At 41.4% G+C, this 18,825-nt stretch overlaps 1 protein-coding gene across 2 annotated transcripts in view; it reads right to left on the bottom strand.

The window, feature by feature from the left end:
- The window catches only part of Man1a1 (mannosidase alpha class 1A member 1), a 177,880-nt gene that overhangs the window by 17,390 nt on the left and 141,665 nt on the right, over window positions 1-18,825 (bottom strand). For both annotated transcript variants that reach the window (XM_038338520.2, XM_038338522.2), the window contains 3 exons: window positions 13,399-13,522; window positions 12,164-12,257; window positions 3,964-4,079 (listed from right to left, as the gene is read on the bottom strand). In XM_038338520.2, the coding sequence (XP_038194448.1) occupies window positions 3,964-4,079; window positions 12,164-12,257; window positions 13,399-13,522 (334 nt within the window). The remainder of the gene's footprint in view (window positions 1-3,963; window positions 4,080-12,163; window positions 12,258-13,398; window positions 13,523-18,825) is intronic.

The following is an 18,825-nucleotide window of genomic DNA, read 5'->3' as shown; positions in this document are numbered from 1 at the left end:
TTGCAGCATTTTGTTTAAAAGAAGTCTGTATTGAAACCAGGAAGTCACTTATTTACATCTCTTCTGTAGTAGCAAGAAGCTGATTGGAGGGTTTGGGAAGATGGTTCAGACAGGGAAGCTGGCAACAGACAACAGACGGTGAGTGGTGGCATTTGCTGTAATCTCAGTGTTGGGGAGGAGAAACGCAGAAAAGCCTGGGCCCTGCTTTGCTGGCCAGCCTGTGTAGCCTCATCAGTGAGCTCCAGGCCAAAGAGAGACCATGTCACACACAGAAAAATGAGGTGAATGGCTCCTGAGGAATGACCCCTAAATTGACTGCTTGCTTCCACATGCTCACGTATGCACCCACAAATACAGAGAGAAATTAAGTCAAACTCTTCCCCTGTTTATTCTAGTAAGGAATATATTACTGCATAGTTCAAATTTTAAAACAAATGAAAATATTTAAATCCAGGATAAAAATAGTATTTACAAAAATGATTTTTGTGACAAAATATTTTATTTATGTCCATGAACTATTAATACTATCAAAAACTAGATTAGAATAAAATAAGCCTTGTATTTAAAAAGTCAAAAAGTACGATCGAAATGACTAATTTCCAGTGATCTTAGTAGAGAATGATCCGCACATCATGACACAGGAAGGAAAGGCTCAGGTGGGATCTGCAGCGACTGCTGCTGTCAGGAAAAGGAGGGTTTTCAGGATGCACTTTGAGAAGACAGAGAAGAATGACTGAAAAATATGCTGGCAGATGAGACCTTCTCTGCCTTTATTAGAAATAAACAAATGAAAGCAAGACAGTAAGAAATAAATGAAGACTGCTGTGCTCATTAGCTGTGCTTAAGCTAATTTTATTGATGGTTTAGTTATTACATTAATATTTCATTCTCATTTAATGCAACTGAACATCTTAGCTATTTACACTTCTCATAACACAAATTGCAATAAAGTCCTTCAAGCAGATACTTGTTCATCACCCAAGAAATTATTCTTTCTACATGGCAAGAGTAATAGCTTTTGAGCACAGATTAAAGAAACATTATTACCCTGCTATGGAGAGTGAATAAAGTAGTATATTATTTTCGCATGATTCTGACCAACTCGTTGCCTCCTAAAATAAACTCGGATGAAGGTCTGTGCCCAAAGCCATGGTTTTGTGTGGAAAATTGTAAATATAACAGAATATGACTCTAATAAATATTTTTTTGGGTCAAATCTATAGGGAATTGACTGGAGAAAAGAGCATGATATTTATTCTGTGACTGGATTCTTCCCAATTTGTATTAATTCGGTGAGGCCTTTGAACTCCTAAATGATCCATCACCTACCCATATATTTTGCCCTACTATGAATTCTTAGTGTTCAGAGAGGGCCATAAAAACCAGCTGAGAGATTTGTATAGTTAAAGCACACTGCATGACATCCTATCTGAATTCGCCAAAAGCTAAAACTGAGTGACCACATTCCCGGTGATTCTACAGTTCAGAACAATAGCATATAGCATCCTTCTCTTGACACAGGCAGGTGTTGGTTTTTGTTAAGTTCTTCAGGCTGCCCTTGAACTCTCCAAGTCAACTGAGCCTTAGGCCTCAGGTGTATATCTCTGCCCCTGACTCAGTAATCTTAAAAAAATGTGTTTTATGTATACTTTAAAGTTTCATACATATGTGCAATGTATTTTGATCATATTTACTTCCCAATTTCTTCAAGTTGCTCTCTCCCTCCCTTCCCTTCTTCATGTCCTCTTTAAGAAAACAAACTAATAATGCCCCCCTCCAAACCCCACAAAGTCCTTGTACAAGTGGCTGTGAAGTCATCCCCTGGAGCATGGGCGGCTACCAGTGGCCACAACTCTGAAGAAAACTGACTTTTTTTCTTCCCACTAACCATCAATGGTCAATAGCTCCTCAATAGGAGTGGGGGCTTCTGTGCCCCCTCATAATCCACCTGGAATGTTTATGGTATGCGATAAAGGTCAACTTTGGTAAAAGAGATTCGGCTTCGAAGACAATACTACTTTCAAACTCAGAACTTTGTTTTTTTTCTAACTTTGCTCTGCAACTTGAAAATATAGAATGGATTGAAAATGTTTTTCCAAGTAAGAGTCACAGGAAACACTTTGCCTCATTTGCTCTTAAAAGATTTTCCTATCAACTCTTTGTCTAAACACTAAAAATTACACTAACAATTAGGTGGGTACAGTTCTAGAAACTGGGGGGAAAACACTTCAATATTTCAAAATTGCTTTTCTTGGAATAAAGGACCACTCTAAAAGTAAAAGAGATAAAATGTCTACTAGGATGGCGATTAGATGACACAATGCAAGCCCGGTTATATTGAAAAGAATTCTTCAGATTGATACCTGAAACTTCACTGGGAGAAGGAAAAGTGACCCTGATTAGAACGAGCTCTCGAGTGCCACCAAATGAGGACAGGAGCACAGGGACCACAGCCTAGCTTGCATTTGATGCTCATCTGGAGCCTAAGGGATTTCTGATGCCTGTGTGTGTGAACTGAGGGTTCTAGTTTGCTCTCTGAAGCCCTCAACTGATCAAGGGACAGAAACAACAGAATGCTCAATTCAGCTAGCATGGTCAAAGCAAGCTACATTACATATAAATAAACAAATCACCCAGACCTATTAGAGAAGACAATACGTTTAGGATAAAGACTTAAAATAAATAAGTGGTGTCACTGGTTTCTATGGCCAGGTCTGTGCCTGAAATCCTGGCACTTGGGGGGTAGAAGCAGGAAGACCAGGAGTTCAAGGTTATCTTTGGCTGTGTAGGTTCCAGGTGATCCTGGGATAGAGGAGAGTCTATCTCAACTCTCTATCTCCAAGAAAAATAATTTTTCCTATAAATCAATAGTATCAATTATAAAAAATATCCTGTGCATTTAACAAAAAGTTTAAGTTTTTGTAGATTTATCTACAATTTTATTAGATCTCCGAAGATGGGTTCAAATAGCAGAGGCTATTTGTCAGTGATCTTCACCAATTTTAACTTAGTCGATTTTCAGAGCATATATCCAGGACTTCTTCCCTAGTATGTAAAATGTAGCTCTAAGGAAAGAACATAGTCCCATTGCTTAGGGAAAAGGGGTATATTCCAAGCAATGCGCCCTTCAGCAATATCACCATGTATGTCAAGTTGGGAGCTTAGGTCCCAGTTCCTAGCATCTATCCCAGCCCCCAGGCCTGGTCTGGACTCCAAATCCCAGCAGGCCAGATCCTGATCCCTCCCTGGGGATGGGGTCAGGACCACTCCCCAGGGCATTTAAGTGATCTCCCGAAAGAGGAACATGTGGTCTCCCTTTCTTCCTCCTGGGGTCACGTTCCTGTGGCTTCCAGCTTCCCGGTTCCCCCTCAGGGCCACCTGAGAGTGCAGATCTCCCATTAAACCTGGATGTTTCTTAATTTAGCTTGTTTTGATTCGGCTTGATTGGGAATTTTGCGTCGGAGGGGAGCTTGTGTAAAGAAATATTCCTAACAATGTGGACATAACAGAGACACCGCGATGATGCTAGGAGATAGTATCACTGTCTTCCACATGATCTGCTGTTGCCAGATTGGAAACTGGTCCACGACTGCCTTTCCTCCGACAGGTGATTGATAGCTCAGGTTGACTTGGAATTCACTACGTAGTCTGGTCAGACTTCAAACTCAAAGCAGTCCCTCTGCTCACCACCCCCAGTTGCTGGAAGCCCTGGGGATTACCACTATGCCTGGCTAGATACATGGCTCTTAGGGGAGATTAGAACCATAACTTTCACTGCTGTGGTAGAACTAAAACCCAAGTATGGCTACTGTTGCCATAATTACACTGGGACATTGAGCTCTCCCAACTGGAAATACTTTATAAACCACTCACGTTGTATTCTATTTTTTTCACTAAAGTTTGATTAATATTCAAGGTGCACATTAGTGCTGACTAGCAATGACGATTTGAATCTTGGCTTACCTGAACAGCATCAAAATACATCTTCTTGGCTTCTGTGTCGGTCTTGTCAGACATTAGCCAAGCCTTGAGCAAATATTCATAAAAGCTGTCTCCAAGTCCTCCAACTGACACATGATCTGAAAAAGAGAGAGAAATGGATTTCAGGGTGACTCAGCGTTTAATTCCGACAATGCGGCAAAATCATATTAGCAACTAGGATTTGAAGCCCGTCAGTTGCAACTCAATGGACCATGTGAATTCCAACAAATCCCGTTCCAGAAAGAGCTGAAATGAGCAGAAGGGCTGTGAGGTCACGTGACATAGCTGCACTAGTCACCAGGGTGCCTTTGCAGACAGGACGAGAAATTATGTAAAGTCACTTCAAATTCAAGTCACCTGGCTCTCTAGTTAAAACAAACAAAGGAAACCGGATGAAAATGTTCCAGAGTCTATATTTAAATATTTAAAATTTAGTTTAGATCTGAGTAAATAAATAAGTAAATATAAAACTCTGTCAAAGCTTTAGGCATTAAAAAAAGTTGTTAATAAACAATAAAGAGGCTTCCTAGGTTCGTGTCATTTTTAAGACTATATGATAATTCTTTTGGTGTCCTAAGTCTGAGGGGAAAAAGCTGATGGGCAGGAATCCTAAGAAGGAAGAAAGCAGAACTATTTGTCTTCCCACACGTCAGTCCCATAGTATACCTCCACTGCCGTTGATGATGCTCGGTCTACTGCACAACTATTTGTCTTCCCACATGTCACCCCCACGGTACACCTCCACTCCCGACCCGTCAACCCCACAGTACACCTCCACTCCCGACACGTCAACCCCACAGTACAGCCTCCACTGCCATTGATGATGCTCGGTCTACTGCAAAGACCATGTAGTACGTCTAGGTGTCCTCATCCTCACCACAAGAAAACGGGTCATCTCGGCCAGGAGAAACCACAGTGTGAGCCATTGCACTTCCCAGGCCACACAGGGCCCTACGTTTGGATGTTTGCTTTTCATCATAAAACAAGTATAAATGAATCTTCATTTTAAAAACACATCTGCTTCTAAAACCACAAACACAATTGATTTGAAACACCATGCCCAGCATTGAGGGAACTCGAACATTAACAAAATGGCCTTTCAGGGTTTCATAACACAAAGCTAAATCTAAAATTAAAAGTCTATTTCTTGACTTGGTTGCTCAGGAGTGCTTTAGTATATCTCTAGGTATAAAGAATTGTTCTGCTGCCTAGCCAACAACTCTGCCATGAATCTGCATGGGTGCTGAAAATTGAATACAACAGAAATTAATTTTTTTCCATTTCCTTTTCTTTTTTCTTTTTGGCTTCAACTTCACCTCCTGCTCAGGTTTTCATCCTCCCATTTATATACACCGGAATTCAGGGGAATCAATGAGGCTGGGGTGTAGCTCAGCAGGCCACTTACCCAGCATACACTAGGGTTCTGGGTTCAGTTTCCTAGCAACACAAACTTCAACAAAATACAGCAAGAGTCATTAAACAGTCATTTGACAAATTATTTTCTCTGACTCTGCCTTGCCATGAGCAGTGGGTTCTGAACTCTACACTCTATCCCTCCCAGGTATCTTTAGAATCCCTGTTCCTCTCTGTTCTTGCCACTCTGATCCTGGCTCAAGCCACCACTACTCTTGTCCCAATTAGCTCGAACCGACAGCTTGACACAGCCTACGGTCACCTGAGAAAGGACTCCCAAATGAGAGACTGGGAAATTGCCCAGGCCAGACCAACCTGTGGGCATATCTATAAAAGACTACTTTCATTATTAGTTGGTGTGGGAATGCCCGCCACGTGTGTTCTACCTCTCTAGGCGGCTGGTGCTAGGCTGCGTAGCTCAAGCCTGGGAGCGAGCCAGAAAGCACAGTTTCTCCACCGTTTCCGTTTTAAGTTCCTGCTCTGACTTCTCTTAATGATGGATTGTGACCTAGAAGAGGGAGCCAAACAAAGCCTTTCCCTCGTGAGTTACTTCAGGTCACAGTGTTTCATCGCAGCGACAGGAAGGACATAAGAACAGTTCCTGCTTGTCTGCCTGTCTGCTGCAGTGGCCCGTTATCTCCCTTCTTGGCTATTTCTACTGAATTTTAGTAAACTTGAATAGCAAGGTCCTCAACTGTCCAGATGCTCGGCAGCTCTATGCAGTCTTGCCCGCTGTGCTGGACAGGAAGTCAGCATGTCCTTCGCTCCAGGAAGCATGACAGTCTGTCTCTCTCCACACTCCTGCCACCAAGCCTCCTTGCCGCAAGTCAGTCTGGTCACCACGAACTAAAGGCCCTTCAACCCCGGCTTTCTGGGGACCGGGGAGGATTTTATGATCCCACTCTTCTTCACGCCATTGGTCGCTTGGACTCTGCTCACCTGTCGTATAGACCTTTGGCTCCTCGAAATGCTCAGCTCTCATCTATCTCCCTCAGGGATTCTGTAGGCCTTGTTTACTCAGATTTCATATCCAGGGTCACACAATGTTTCCTTTAAGAGACCGTCCCTGAAAACCTCTCAAGGTCGCCCTCCTTCACAAGCTTTTGGACAGCACACCTTTGCCGTACGTTTCCTTCCATAACATGGTCAAAGTACCTTGCCTCCTCACAAAATCATGATCTATGAGAGCAGAGACAGGTCTTTACCTTTCTAATCTACAGTGGGCCCTGGGGAGCCTCAATACCCTCAATACTAAGTGGTGTCAATGATCCAATGTCTTGTACATCAATGTTAATAAGGGCTGTAGCTCTTCCAATTCGTACGGCTTGATTTTAAGGGTTTAAATATGCAATTTTCTTATTATGGAATCCAGAATCGCAGGAATTAGATTTTAGGGAAAATATGTTTTTAAAGTTGTAAGTCTGATTTCTTAAAATAGCAGCATATGACCTTTACGGCTTCCTAAATAAATTACCACAGAAACCTCTGACATTTACAAACTAAATAGACTAAGTAGGATCTCATCAATAATAAGTCCTGCTGTTGTAAGCATGACTGTAGGAGACAAACGCAAGTGATGCATGGCAAAGCAAATCCCTGTCCGGTTACTGTCAAAATAACAAGGCCAAATGAAGTTAGAGGGAATGATGGCCACGATCCAGACATGCCCTTCAGAGCCAGAGCAACGAGAGCGGAAAGCTAACAGCCAGGAGCAGCTTGGTATTGCCCCCTTTGGCTAGAATTTCATAATAACAAAAGAACAAGCTTGGGTAATTTTAAAGAAATAATAAAATAATCAGGGGAGGATTATTTTAGAGAAGATGGGGCTATATAGTAATATATTTATTTCAGTGAATTTTGGTGTTAATTAAAATTTTTTCTTGCTATCAAAAAAATCATGTTTTGACAATTTAGTATCTCATTATTGAGCTTCCCCAGATCTGGATGACAGTTTGTGTGGTACCGGAGTTCTCTGTAAATGCTTTGTGGCCAGAATTTTTAGGAGGACATGACCCCCGACTCTAGAGAAAAATGTGGTATTTTCCTGCCTCAGAGTTCTCACAGTAATGAGTAATTACTCAAATCTTTTGTTCTTCTCTAAAGGAGTAAATTGCGATTTTTGATAGGAATAGGTCCCATAAAAAGATTCCCAATATCTAAAAAGAAAAGACTAAAACAAAATGACAATAAAAATAGTAAAAAAATCAAGTATAGGAGGATCAAAATTATTGATAATTTTCCTTATTTTTTAATCGGTTTACATGAATCTGAATTTATCTGTCCAAAGCATTGTTTCAGTACTGCTAGTGACACACAACACACACACACACACACACACACACACACACACACACAGATGCATGGTGCCTCTCATCTAGAGCAACGGTCACAAAGCCTGTTTCTCCCCTGCGCATAGGCCGTGATGCTTTTTAGCCAGATCTAAGAAGCAAGGACAATTGTTTACATAAGCATAAATAGAATTATTGCTGAAAGGGTGAAAGGTCAGATAAAACACACAGGGATACGCATAACATTCAAGTAAATGATCACCGAGACAGTACAAAGTACTGTGTTCTGGGTTAGCAAACAAACCCAATAGCAAGCTTACCAACTTTGAAAGCTTTGTATCCCTAGGAAGCTGGGTGTGTGTGAGTATCAGGAAGGGGACTGTGGGTAGAAACAGCCCAAAGTGTTGTGCTGGAGAGGAAGACGTAGAGGTGTAGAGGATGCTAACCAATTCCAACCAGAGCCTGGAAGAGGCTTCTGGAAGAAAGGGCACGGGGTCTGGAGCTTAGTGAAGGAGCTAAGTAAAAAAGCTGAGGAAATAGGATATAAAAGGCAAAACCTGAACAAAACAACAAAACCCACAAAATCCCCAAACCAACCAACCAACCAAATAAACAAACAAAACAAACAAACAAACAAAAACCTAAGACCTAGAAGTACAAATAGAAGTATTTTTTATGACTGGAACACAGGATGGAGGATGGGAGAGAGCAGATTTGAGACTGATCAGTCCTGCTTGTTTTTCCTTCAGAAAATTGGCTGATGAGCAATCCAGACAGAAAAGACGCTTTGTACCATGGAACAGAGCCAAATATACAGCATATGGGTGACCAAGACGGTGAAGGCAGATGTTCTGGAGAAACTGCCTCTTAATAGCCCTTTCCATAGTGATTTCTAAACCCCAAGTTAAAGAAAGGAAGCCAGAAACCAAAGAGACTTTTCCTAAACTTTTGAGATATGAGATGAGAAGAACTCAGTTACCCTTTTAGAAAATTCTACTTAATTGTGCGGTATCTATACATTCTAGTGGGCCTCAGACATTTGATGTTGGTCTTCGGGCCCCTTATACTCTTAAAGATCAATGAGTACTCGGAAAAGGTGCTCATGTGAGTAGTGTCTAGCCATTGGGGAATACTATTTAAAGGTGTGTGACCTTTGTTATTGCTGCATTTGTTTAACTCTGTGAAGCTGTGTTACCATGCCTGTCTAAAACATCTGATGGGCTAATTAAGAGCTGAATGGCCAATAGCAAGGCAGGAGCAAGGATAGGTGGGGCTGGCAGAGAGAATAAATAGAAGGAGAAACAAGAAAAAAGGAGCAAAGAAAGAGCAAGGAGAGGAAGATGCCAGGGGCCAGTCTCCCATCCAATCAGCCAGCCAGAAGTAGGAAGGAAAGTAAGATGTACAGAAATAAGAAAGATAAATGACCAGAGGGGAAAGGTAGATGGGTTAGTATAAGTAAAGACAAGCTGACTAGCAACAAGCCAGGCTAAGGCCGGGCACTCATAACTAAGAAGAAGCCTCCGTATGTGTGATTTATTTGGGAGCTGGGTGGCAGGCCCCCAAAAGAGTTAAACATCCCACAACATCTGTCAATATTAATCATGGTGGAAAACTGAAATAGAATTCAGTAACAATTTTGTTGATTCATTAAAAGTAATAGTTATTAACAACAAATGGTATTTTTCACAAAAAAATATTATTTTACAAATGAAACAAATCAGTGGGAAGAATGACACTATTTTACTTTTTTTTTTTTTTTTGCCAGTCTCCTGAATGTTTGCTTTACTGCCTGGATGCTCATGTCTGATCCAGGTTTGATCCATGGGCATACATTGCTTTGGCTGAAGTATACTAAGAAAAGTCAAGCCTCACACAGTTATACAGCTGGGATGATATATCTTAATCATCTCTTCAGGGGCTGGAGATGGAGCTCGGGTGGTAAAGTTCTCATCCGTTCATCATACAAGAATGGGGACCTGAGTCCTCTGAACCCACATTTCAAAAGTTGGGCATGGTGTCACCTTCCTGTAATACCAGCATGGAGAGAGCAAAGACAAGCATGTTACAGGCCAGCTCTGCTAGCCTAGCCCAGGGAGTCCCAGGCCAGTGAGAAACCTGATCTCAAAAACCAAGGTGGATGGAATCTGAAGAACTGAAGAACCTAATCTCCGGCCTTCACACACACACACACCACACACACACATCTGGATGCATGCACATGAGTATAGTCCCCCATGCACATGCAGTTATTTTAATATATTTTTTATAAAACAACAAAATATAAAATGTGGTGTTTAAAAGGCTAAGGTATTTTTTAAAGACTAGCCACAATATAGGGTTATAAATTATACCAATGAACTTTAAAAGATCAATTATTTTATATGTTGGTAGGAGTGCTTGCATGTCTGTATGTATACATACCATGAGTAGGCCCAGTGTCCTCATTAGCCAGAAAGGAAGTAGATCCTTTAGAACTGGAATTATAGGCAGTGCGAGTTATCAGGTGGGGGTTGGGAACTGAACCTGGGTTCTCAGCCATCTCTCCAGCCCCTCAGTAAACTTTTATATGCTATTACATTAAAATCTATTGACTGTCCTGTACTTTTAGTGATTTTTTATTGTTATGCATGATTTCATAATAGCATGAACTGGTTGTTTGGAAAATATTGATTTTTTTCTGACTTATTTAGCTATGCCATGTTGACATATTTTATTACAGAATAAAAACAAAGAACACCTTCGTTAAAGTCACCGCCAATATTATCAGGAAACTAATGGAGGCAAGCTCATGGTGATATATACAAGTTTTCTAAAGTTCTAATTTTTATTTAGAAACTCAAAATTTACCACCACTGGTGCAAACACCATTTTTTTTCAATCTTTCAGAACCAACTACCCAGATCTGAATAATAAGATGATTTTAGTTGTGCTTTAAAGATGGCGACTCACAAAAGAATAATCATAAGCATCCCATAGCAAGCAAGACTATTAGAAATGACAGAATCTTGGAACACAAGATTCCCCCACACCCCAGGTATTTCCCATCCTGTATCAGAAATGCTTCTCTGTACGTTCACTTCCTCACACAGAAAGTGACTGTGACGGCTACTATTGATGGTGGACTCAGCCAGGCCTGGAGTCCCACAGGAAACCAACCTCTCAGCATGTCTGTGAGGGAGTTTCTAGATCTAACTGAAGTGGCAGACCCAAGTGAGGATGGGGCCGTCCTGTGGGGAGGCTTCCAGAATGACTACAGAGAACAAAGAAAGTGGAGGATCTCTCCCCCTCGGATGCCGTCACAAGTGCTTGCTGCCATGAGAGACTATGCTTGTGATCTGTGAACCCAAAGAGACCAGGTATTTGGTCACAGGAAGTCGCTCACGTGATTCTATGACCATATGGGTTGTTGTCCACTAGGATCAAAGTTACTCCTCTTTATCAAAGCATGTATCAGTGAAACTGGTATATTTTAATTATGGTAGAAATCACAGTGAGCATTACTCCCCTTTGGTGTCTGTCTTGATTCTCTTACTGAGTTTACCAGTTTCCCCCACCACTGCTCACTCAATATAAGTGCAAACATGCACAGGAAAAAGGCAAAATGTCCTAGTATTCATAAACTCAGGAAAGGTGCCCAGGATTTCCAGTGACCCGGAGACCACACTGAGTAGGAGGCTCATAGGTCTAAGGCGACTAGATCCAGGCTCTTCCTAGCGATTACAAATAGGAGACAAGGGATTTAGCAAGGTTTTTTTTTCTTCTTATTAACTTGTTCTTTCAAAGAAGTACTTCTAAAAGAATAGTGAGACCTAATTATCTAAGAATATGATATTTAATATAAAAAAAAGCCAGAATTAGAGTAAAAGTTCAAGGCAGTGTTACTACCTCCACCATAGCTAGATGTCTCACTTGCTCTCAATTGCTACTTAACCTTTCACATTCTTTCCAAATTAGCTGGAGAACATTGCTTTTTACAAATTCCAAGCCTTTCTACCTCTGTTGAAAATTATCTGAAGTGCGGGCTGCTGGCATTAGAAGATCTTGGTGGACGCTTGTTTCTATGCTAAAGGTAAGTCATGCACAAGAAATCTTTATAGTAGCTTAAATTATGAAGAGGAAGATCTCTGTCCGCGCTTCTCATTTCCCAACTCCCAGTGGAAAAGGTCAGAAGTCATCTAGCTCTGGGTAGCAGCATCGCTGTCGTCAGAGGACCCTGCTTTCCCTCTAACCCCAGAGCAAGCCCGAAGTCCCCACCGGACACACACTGGCCAGTTCTTCCTTTTTCTGACTAAGAGTTTCAAATATGCTTACAGTAATGTCATCAGACTCATGGCTATCTGAGAAAACGAGCTGTCTGGTTTCCCGGCAGCAGTCTGTCTGGGGCTGGTAACGTCTCACTTCCCCCTGTCAACATTCCTTAACAAGAACAGCTCGGTGCTGGGCCCCCAGAAGAGAGAAGGATTGCTCAGCTTTGGACTTACGTTGACCCCACTGTCCACTACTGGGGTTCAGATAGTTAGGATAAAGGCCTTCTGGTTTGTCCAGTTTGTTCAGCACAGTTCGAATATTCATTACCTATAAAAGAAAAGCAGTGTTATTGAGAAAACCTAAGAAAAAGTTCACATGCCATTCTATCTTGCTCATTATTATTATTATTATTATTAATATTATTTGGTCAGGGTAGAAAAAAGAGTCGATAAAAGGTTTCAGAATTTGGAGCGTTGTGATCGTCTTATTGTTACAGAAAATGACGAATGCATATAGACATATATATCAAGAACCCCAGATTCAAGCGGAGACGGCGATCTATATAGTAAGGCAATATCAATATATAAAACAGTTAACTACTTGTTTGGAACTGTGCATCTGACTAGGATTATATGGAAAATAAATATAAATAGTAGGTCAAGAGAAGACCACTGCTGGGGGAGGAAGGGATTATGCAAAATTCTTCTTCATTGAGTTCCACCCCTCAGCTTTAGTGCAAGGGTATTAGGAGTTGGGGCTCTGAGGGATATTCAGAAGGGCAGAGCCTTCTTACCACCCTTGCAGCCTTCCCCTTGGCAGAGGCACACAAGAGACCTAGGAATGAAATCTTCCTGACCCAGATCCCAGCTGTAGACGGGCAGGTGGCCACAACACAAGTGAGGCTGTCATGAGCGGCTCCTCTAGGGCGACTTTGGCTGTAGACATGTGAGTTCACTTGGGCAGAGGCTAACAGGACAGGAGCTGATGGGAGGGAGCATGGCTGTACCATGGCGGTCAGGGGGTCTGGGAAAGCTGCGGTGTTTGAGGAAAATTTCGGCAAAGTGAAAGACAGCTCTTTTCTTTCAAGGAGTTTTGTTTTAAAGAGGTAAGAGCTAAAAGCCAAGTGGCGAGGTAAAGGAGTTTGGATGGATTTGTTTCTTGCTAAGAAATCTACTGCCATGCCACGGCATATTTGTGTAACACTTTAACCTCTCACACATTCGCTTCATGCGCAGTATACACTATTACATATTTTTAGATGGAAAAGTTCATACAAATAAGTAACTTATTTAATGTCCAGCAAGCCCCATGGGGGAAGGCAGGCCCTCTCACCACGAGTTACACCGTGTCATGGAGAGACGAGATTGACTGCCTGATCAAGGGAAATCGGCCACATTCCAGAGCTTCCTGCAGTTACACAGACCTCGTTTCTTTCCACTCGCTTTGCACAAGTGCCCTCAAGACTCACCTTTTCAGCGAAGATGGGGTTTCCTGATAAGTGGCTCAAGTGCATGAACTCCAAATGCAAAGTTCCAAATTCTGCCAGGATACTGCTGCCCCCAGAGGCCCAGGGCCAGTTCCGTCCAATGCCACTAAGGAAGAAAAGACACAGGAAGACACTGGTCAGGTGAATTCCATTTTCCAAGGTTCTAAATGGCCCAAGTGGCAAAGCTCTAGATATATTATACATTGTTTTCTCAGAAGACTGGTTTTAAGCTTTGACTCTTTAACCTGAAAATTGTGGTAAGTCAGAAAGTCACTATGTCTTCCATGTGACATATTTTGGAAAGCCCAGGTGCTATGCAGCAATATACATATACTCTTCCATGTCCTCAGGCCCAAACACGGCCCATGCTCCGTTGCTACATACAGCTCTTAAACATTTCAATGAAGATTCCAAGTGGTTTTAGATATTTACATTATACTCAAAAATCTATTTGGATAGGAGACACATTTCAAAGATTCTTTACCTAAGTACTTCTGTCCTTCTCAAATCCTCCCTCTAATTCCTAGACTAAATTCTTACCCACCAAGACGTCATCCTGGCCCCAAACATGAACCGCATCTTGAGATATATCAGACTCTTGAGTATGTGCTGTGGGACAATGGTCTATACCCTGTCAATTGCATTTTAATAAATGCTGATTGGCTAGTAGTTGATGTAGGTGGGTCTTCTGTCTATGTGTTACTTTCATTGGTTAATAAAGAAACTGCCTTGGTCTTTTGATAGGCCAGCCCTTAGGTGGGTGGAGTAGACAGAACAGAATTCTGGGAGGAAGAAAGCAGAGACAGGCAACCACCATGATGCTCTGGTCTGAGATGGAAGTGGATTAGAATCTTCCGGGTAAGCCACAACCCCATGGTGATACACAGATAACTAGATATGGGTTAAAGCAACATATGAGAATTAGCCAATAAGAGGCTGGAACTAATGGGCCAGGCAGTGTTTAAAAGAATACAATTTGTGTGTTGTTATTTCAGGTGTAAAGCTAGGTGTGCAGGAGCCGGGCGGGACGAAAAGCAGGTCTGCTCGCCTCATCACTACAAGTAGTCAGGCAGGAGGTATAGGCGGGACAACCAGGCAGGGCGATGAGAACAGGAGAATTCTGGGAAGAGGACGCAGTCTGCAGTGGTAACCCAGCCACAGAAGAAGCAAGATGTGACTGCCTCGCCGAATAATGTACTAAGCCATGTGGCTAACATAGACAAGAATAATGGGCTAATATAAGTTATAAGAGTTAAGAAGTCTTAGCTACTAGGTCAATCAGTTTACAACTAATGTAGACCTCTTTGTGATTTCTTTGGGACTTAACAACTGTGGGAACCTGGCAGGACAGAAACCTCAGACAACAGGTATGGTTTGTTTCTGGAGAAATACTTAAAACTTCAAAACGTATATGATAATTCAAATGAAGAATAAAGTCAAATTCCTGACTGATAGTTCATATTCCTGTGTCTGCAAATGCACATCTAGGTTTTGGTTCAGACTTAGATTTACTGCATGTAATTTGATACACAATAGTGACTATGAATGGCCTGGGGTACAAGCACACTGAGCCAGCAAATCGCCTTCCAGAAAGACTATACAGAGCAAAAATAGGAGGCAAGTATTTGGGCAGAAAGAAACTCCAGTATGGTATATAAATGCTAAGGCAAGGGCGAGACGGATTCTTGGGTGTCACGCAGGAGGATCTACTTTGCAGCATCATAGGCACCACAGGTCACTTCCTCTGGGAGGGGAGCCCAGAGTTGAGGCTTAAAGGATAAGATATCGCAAGGAAAGAGCAATGAGGAGGTGAATCTGGGCATGTGCCCACAGCAGAAGGAACTAAGTGTAGAATCAGACAGACATTGCAGGTCGGAGAAAGGTGGCAGGCATAATGGTTGTCGGACCTGAGTCTGGAACCAGAGGTCTGCTGGAAGTCTGATTTCTCTCTTTTTAACACAGACTCCTTTTAAGTGCTTTTCTTGGTGCCCCTAACCTAATAAGCTGCCTCCGTTTATGTGGGTAGACCTTCCCAGGCCTGTCACTGCCTCTCATGCCAGGCTGCTGAAGAATGGGGAAACTACGGGGAAACTCTGGGCTACGCCTCACTCCTATTCTCTTTCCTTTTGGAGTCAATTTCAGGTTTTGTTTTAAAGCTCACAAGTATGGTTGCTATACCTAATAAAAGGGAACACAGAGAAGTGAAAATCTTACATTCATACATTTTAGACAATGTCCTAAATTTTTCAGTTATTGGAATATGAGCTAGTCTTATTTTATAGTTAGTTTAATAAAAGGGATGTTGAATTACTTGAATGGAATGAAAAGCTACCTTCAGGTTTTGTTACCTCACAGCCAGAGAGTCAGTGCATGGAGGCACTGGTCATTTGCTGTCATGACGTATCAGCAGATTCATTCTACACATTTCATCACTCAACAAAGTCCATTAAGCAAAGCTCCAATGTTCTTGGTTGTGGAGAAGCATTAAAAAACTACATAAGTCCATATCAGGATAAGACAGACTGACAGCTTCATCCCGGAGAAGGAAGAAAACAGGATGTATCACTAAGTTCAGCCTACTTCCTGGAATCTCAGGAACTGGTTCTTTTCAACAGAGGAGATTAGAACACGTGCATACTCCAAAGTGCTAATGAAACAATCTAAGTGCACTTAGATAAACTCAAATTTATTTAGTATCCACACATTTATTTCTAGTAATTTATGTGATGAGTTAAGAGAAAACTGGCGATCCACTAATCCTTTTTCTGGTGTTCACGTAATAAGGAAAATCACGTTCTTTCTTTTCTCTGCTGAATAAGGAGTAATAACATGGAAAGCATGCATCATGCTAAGAGAAAGGCAGCTGGCTTTAGGATAGGTGCATATGTGGAAGGATGGTTTCGATTATCTTTCAGCACCCAGAATTAATGTATTTCAGGAAAATTACCTACAAGATGAGTTGCTGTGCAGGTTCTTTACTACTTGGAAGTGGGTTAAAGAAGTCAGAGAGGGCACAACTCAACCTAGATCTCATAGACAAGTCTGCAAAGACCAGTAGATTGGCCTGGAGAGGATGGAGTTGACAACACGTGACAGTGACCCATGTAACCCGGGAGACACTTGCTTCCATTCTGGCACACCATATACTGAGTCAAACCCAGATTTTTGTTATTCAGAGAGAGGAAGAGAAATGTTTCACTTAGCATTTTTAAAAGATAGGACCTAACCTAGACAGATCAAGAATTCACTTTGATGATTAGACTGACCTTGAACTTGTGATCCTTGTTCTCCAAATGTCTGCACCTACCACCACACCTAGTTATTAGGTCCTCTTTGTTCCAGATTCTGAGTCTACAGATGAAATGATGCATTCATAAAGCTAAAATTCCTACACGGACCATGGACATTTGTTATTACAATATAGAGGCTGTGAGAGAGGAAATGAGTTCACAAAGAGGTCTGCTCTCTTGATTTGGAAGTCAGGGTACCCTGGGTAGGCTGCTAGCATAAACCAAGTATTCTAGACTTTCAGTTCGGAATTACTCTCATCTATAGAGTGGGGATTTAAAATGGGTGTTTTAAAGGCTGCTGTGATGTTCGTTATCTGGCTTGTTTTACAAACATGAATAATATTCTAGAAAAATATGTTAAAGACAAAATAACAGCTTGTGTTAAAAAGTTATTAGCACCACTAGACAATCCTGAGGGGGAGGGCTATTTAAATATTTCCAACCTTGTTATAATGTCTACATTTTAAGCCAAAATGATGCGATGGTGTATAGATATGTATACACAAAAAGGCAGTTAACACGATCTGGGCAGCTGCCAAAGGTTTGGTCCAATGAAGCCTGGGGCAGAATTCCCAGCCCCTGTGTCACTCTTGATTCACAGCCTTCCATTTGCTCCAGTGTCTAGTTCCTCCACTATAAACAAGAATATTACTTAATATGTATGTTTCAACTTTTACTTAGCTCCAATTTCAAATATTCTAGTAAGGTCATTATTATTTGAAAATAAAAATTAATCATACAAAAATAGTTGACTGCAGCAAGTAAAAATAGGAAACTCTTTAAAGAAGAATGGACTCACTGAGTTCTTTGGAAAACGTGGAATTCTATTTTCATTACAGAGTTTCTATAGTTTATTAGCAGTGTCAACACACCCTGGTTCTATTGTACTCAAAGCATTTAAAGGGGATTATTTACTTGCCTCGTTCTGATGCTTGGGAATAATGGGTAGCAGGGCCAGAGGAAGGAGCCACATCACCCCAATGGCCCCATTCTAGTCCATGTCTGAGCCTCATGGGAGGGAGATACGCTAAGTCTTCCTGGAGCCTGAAATGATGTAAGTAGGTGGAGGATCATTCTAAATTGATGGTCTATCCTTTCAAATAATCTCAAATGGAGGTAACCCAGGGCAGTATATGTTATATAGTCCCTACCCAGAGATAATTTGGATCAGTAACACAGATAGTTGGCAATGTAGCAGGATCAAATACAACAAATACAGAATTTATAGAGCTAAAATAATTCTCTAAAACCAGCAGATTAATGTACAAACAAAGCATTAAACAGCTATACAGTGTCCATTAGTTATGATTTTCAATTTGCCCTTCCTTGAGGCTTCCTATTCTATGTAAAATGGAAAACGATGCAATTTTCATTTAAAAATGAGGACTAAAACCCATAATTTTTGTGAGTATTCTTGCGTGAATGGTTTCTGATTAGCTGATCAGTGAATAAACTTCCTTTAAATTAACACTCTATAATATAGTTTACTCCTTGGGGTTATGGAATCATCAGTCTTTGGAAGAAAAGCTCCCCACACCCTATATATTACACTAAAGCCTTACTCATGCATGCAAATGCAATGCCCTACAGGGATACTGAATTCAAAAGAGAAAATTAATCTGGTATTACTCCTTTTGGACGTTTCGCCCAAATTAGGAAAGAATAATTAGAAATTTCATCAATGACTGTTTCATTTAGCTTTATCCCCAAAGCCAATCGATTTAGAGACATGGCCATTTCGACTGCATGTACTGATGCCTCCTTCCTACAAAGGTCTGAAGAACGCTGACCGCTCAGTAAGAGCTGCATCCAGAGGGCTGCCATAGTAACCTAGGTCAAGACTGCCCCGAAGCCCATCCTAGAAAATCCACCAGCGAGGGCCACCCCTCAGGGAAGGGTGGCTGCTTAAATCTCTCAAGACTTTCCATAGAAGACTTTGCACAGTGTCCACCACGACACTTGAAACTTGCTCTTTTCTGCTCAATGGCATCAGATACAACTATTTGAGGTTGTTTTAATTCTGATTCCTGTGACTCTTCTTTGTATCTCGTTATCTAAATTTGGGGCTCGGATTGGTAAGTTTCAAAGACTGAGCAGCTAAGGAGCACTTCTCAAATAA

Source organism: Arvicola amphibius, chromosome 8 (genome assembly GCF_903992535.2).
Source record: "Arvicola amphibius chromosome 8, mArvAmp1.2, whole genome shotgun sequence".
NCBI lineage: Eukaryota > Metazoa > Chordata > Mammalia > Rodentia > Cricetidae > Arvicola > Arvicola amphibius.
This window is presented reverse-complemented; position numbering and strand designations above follow the sequence as displayed.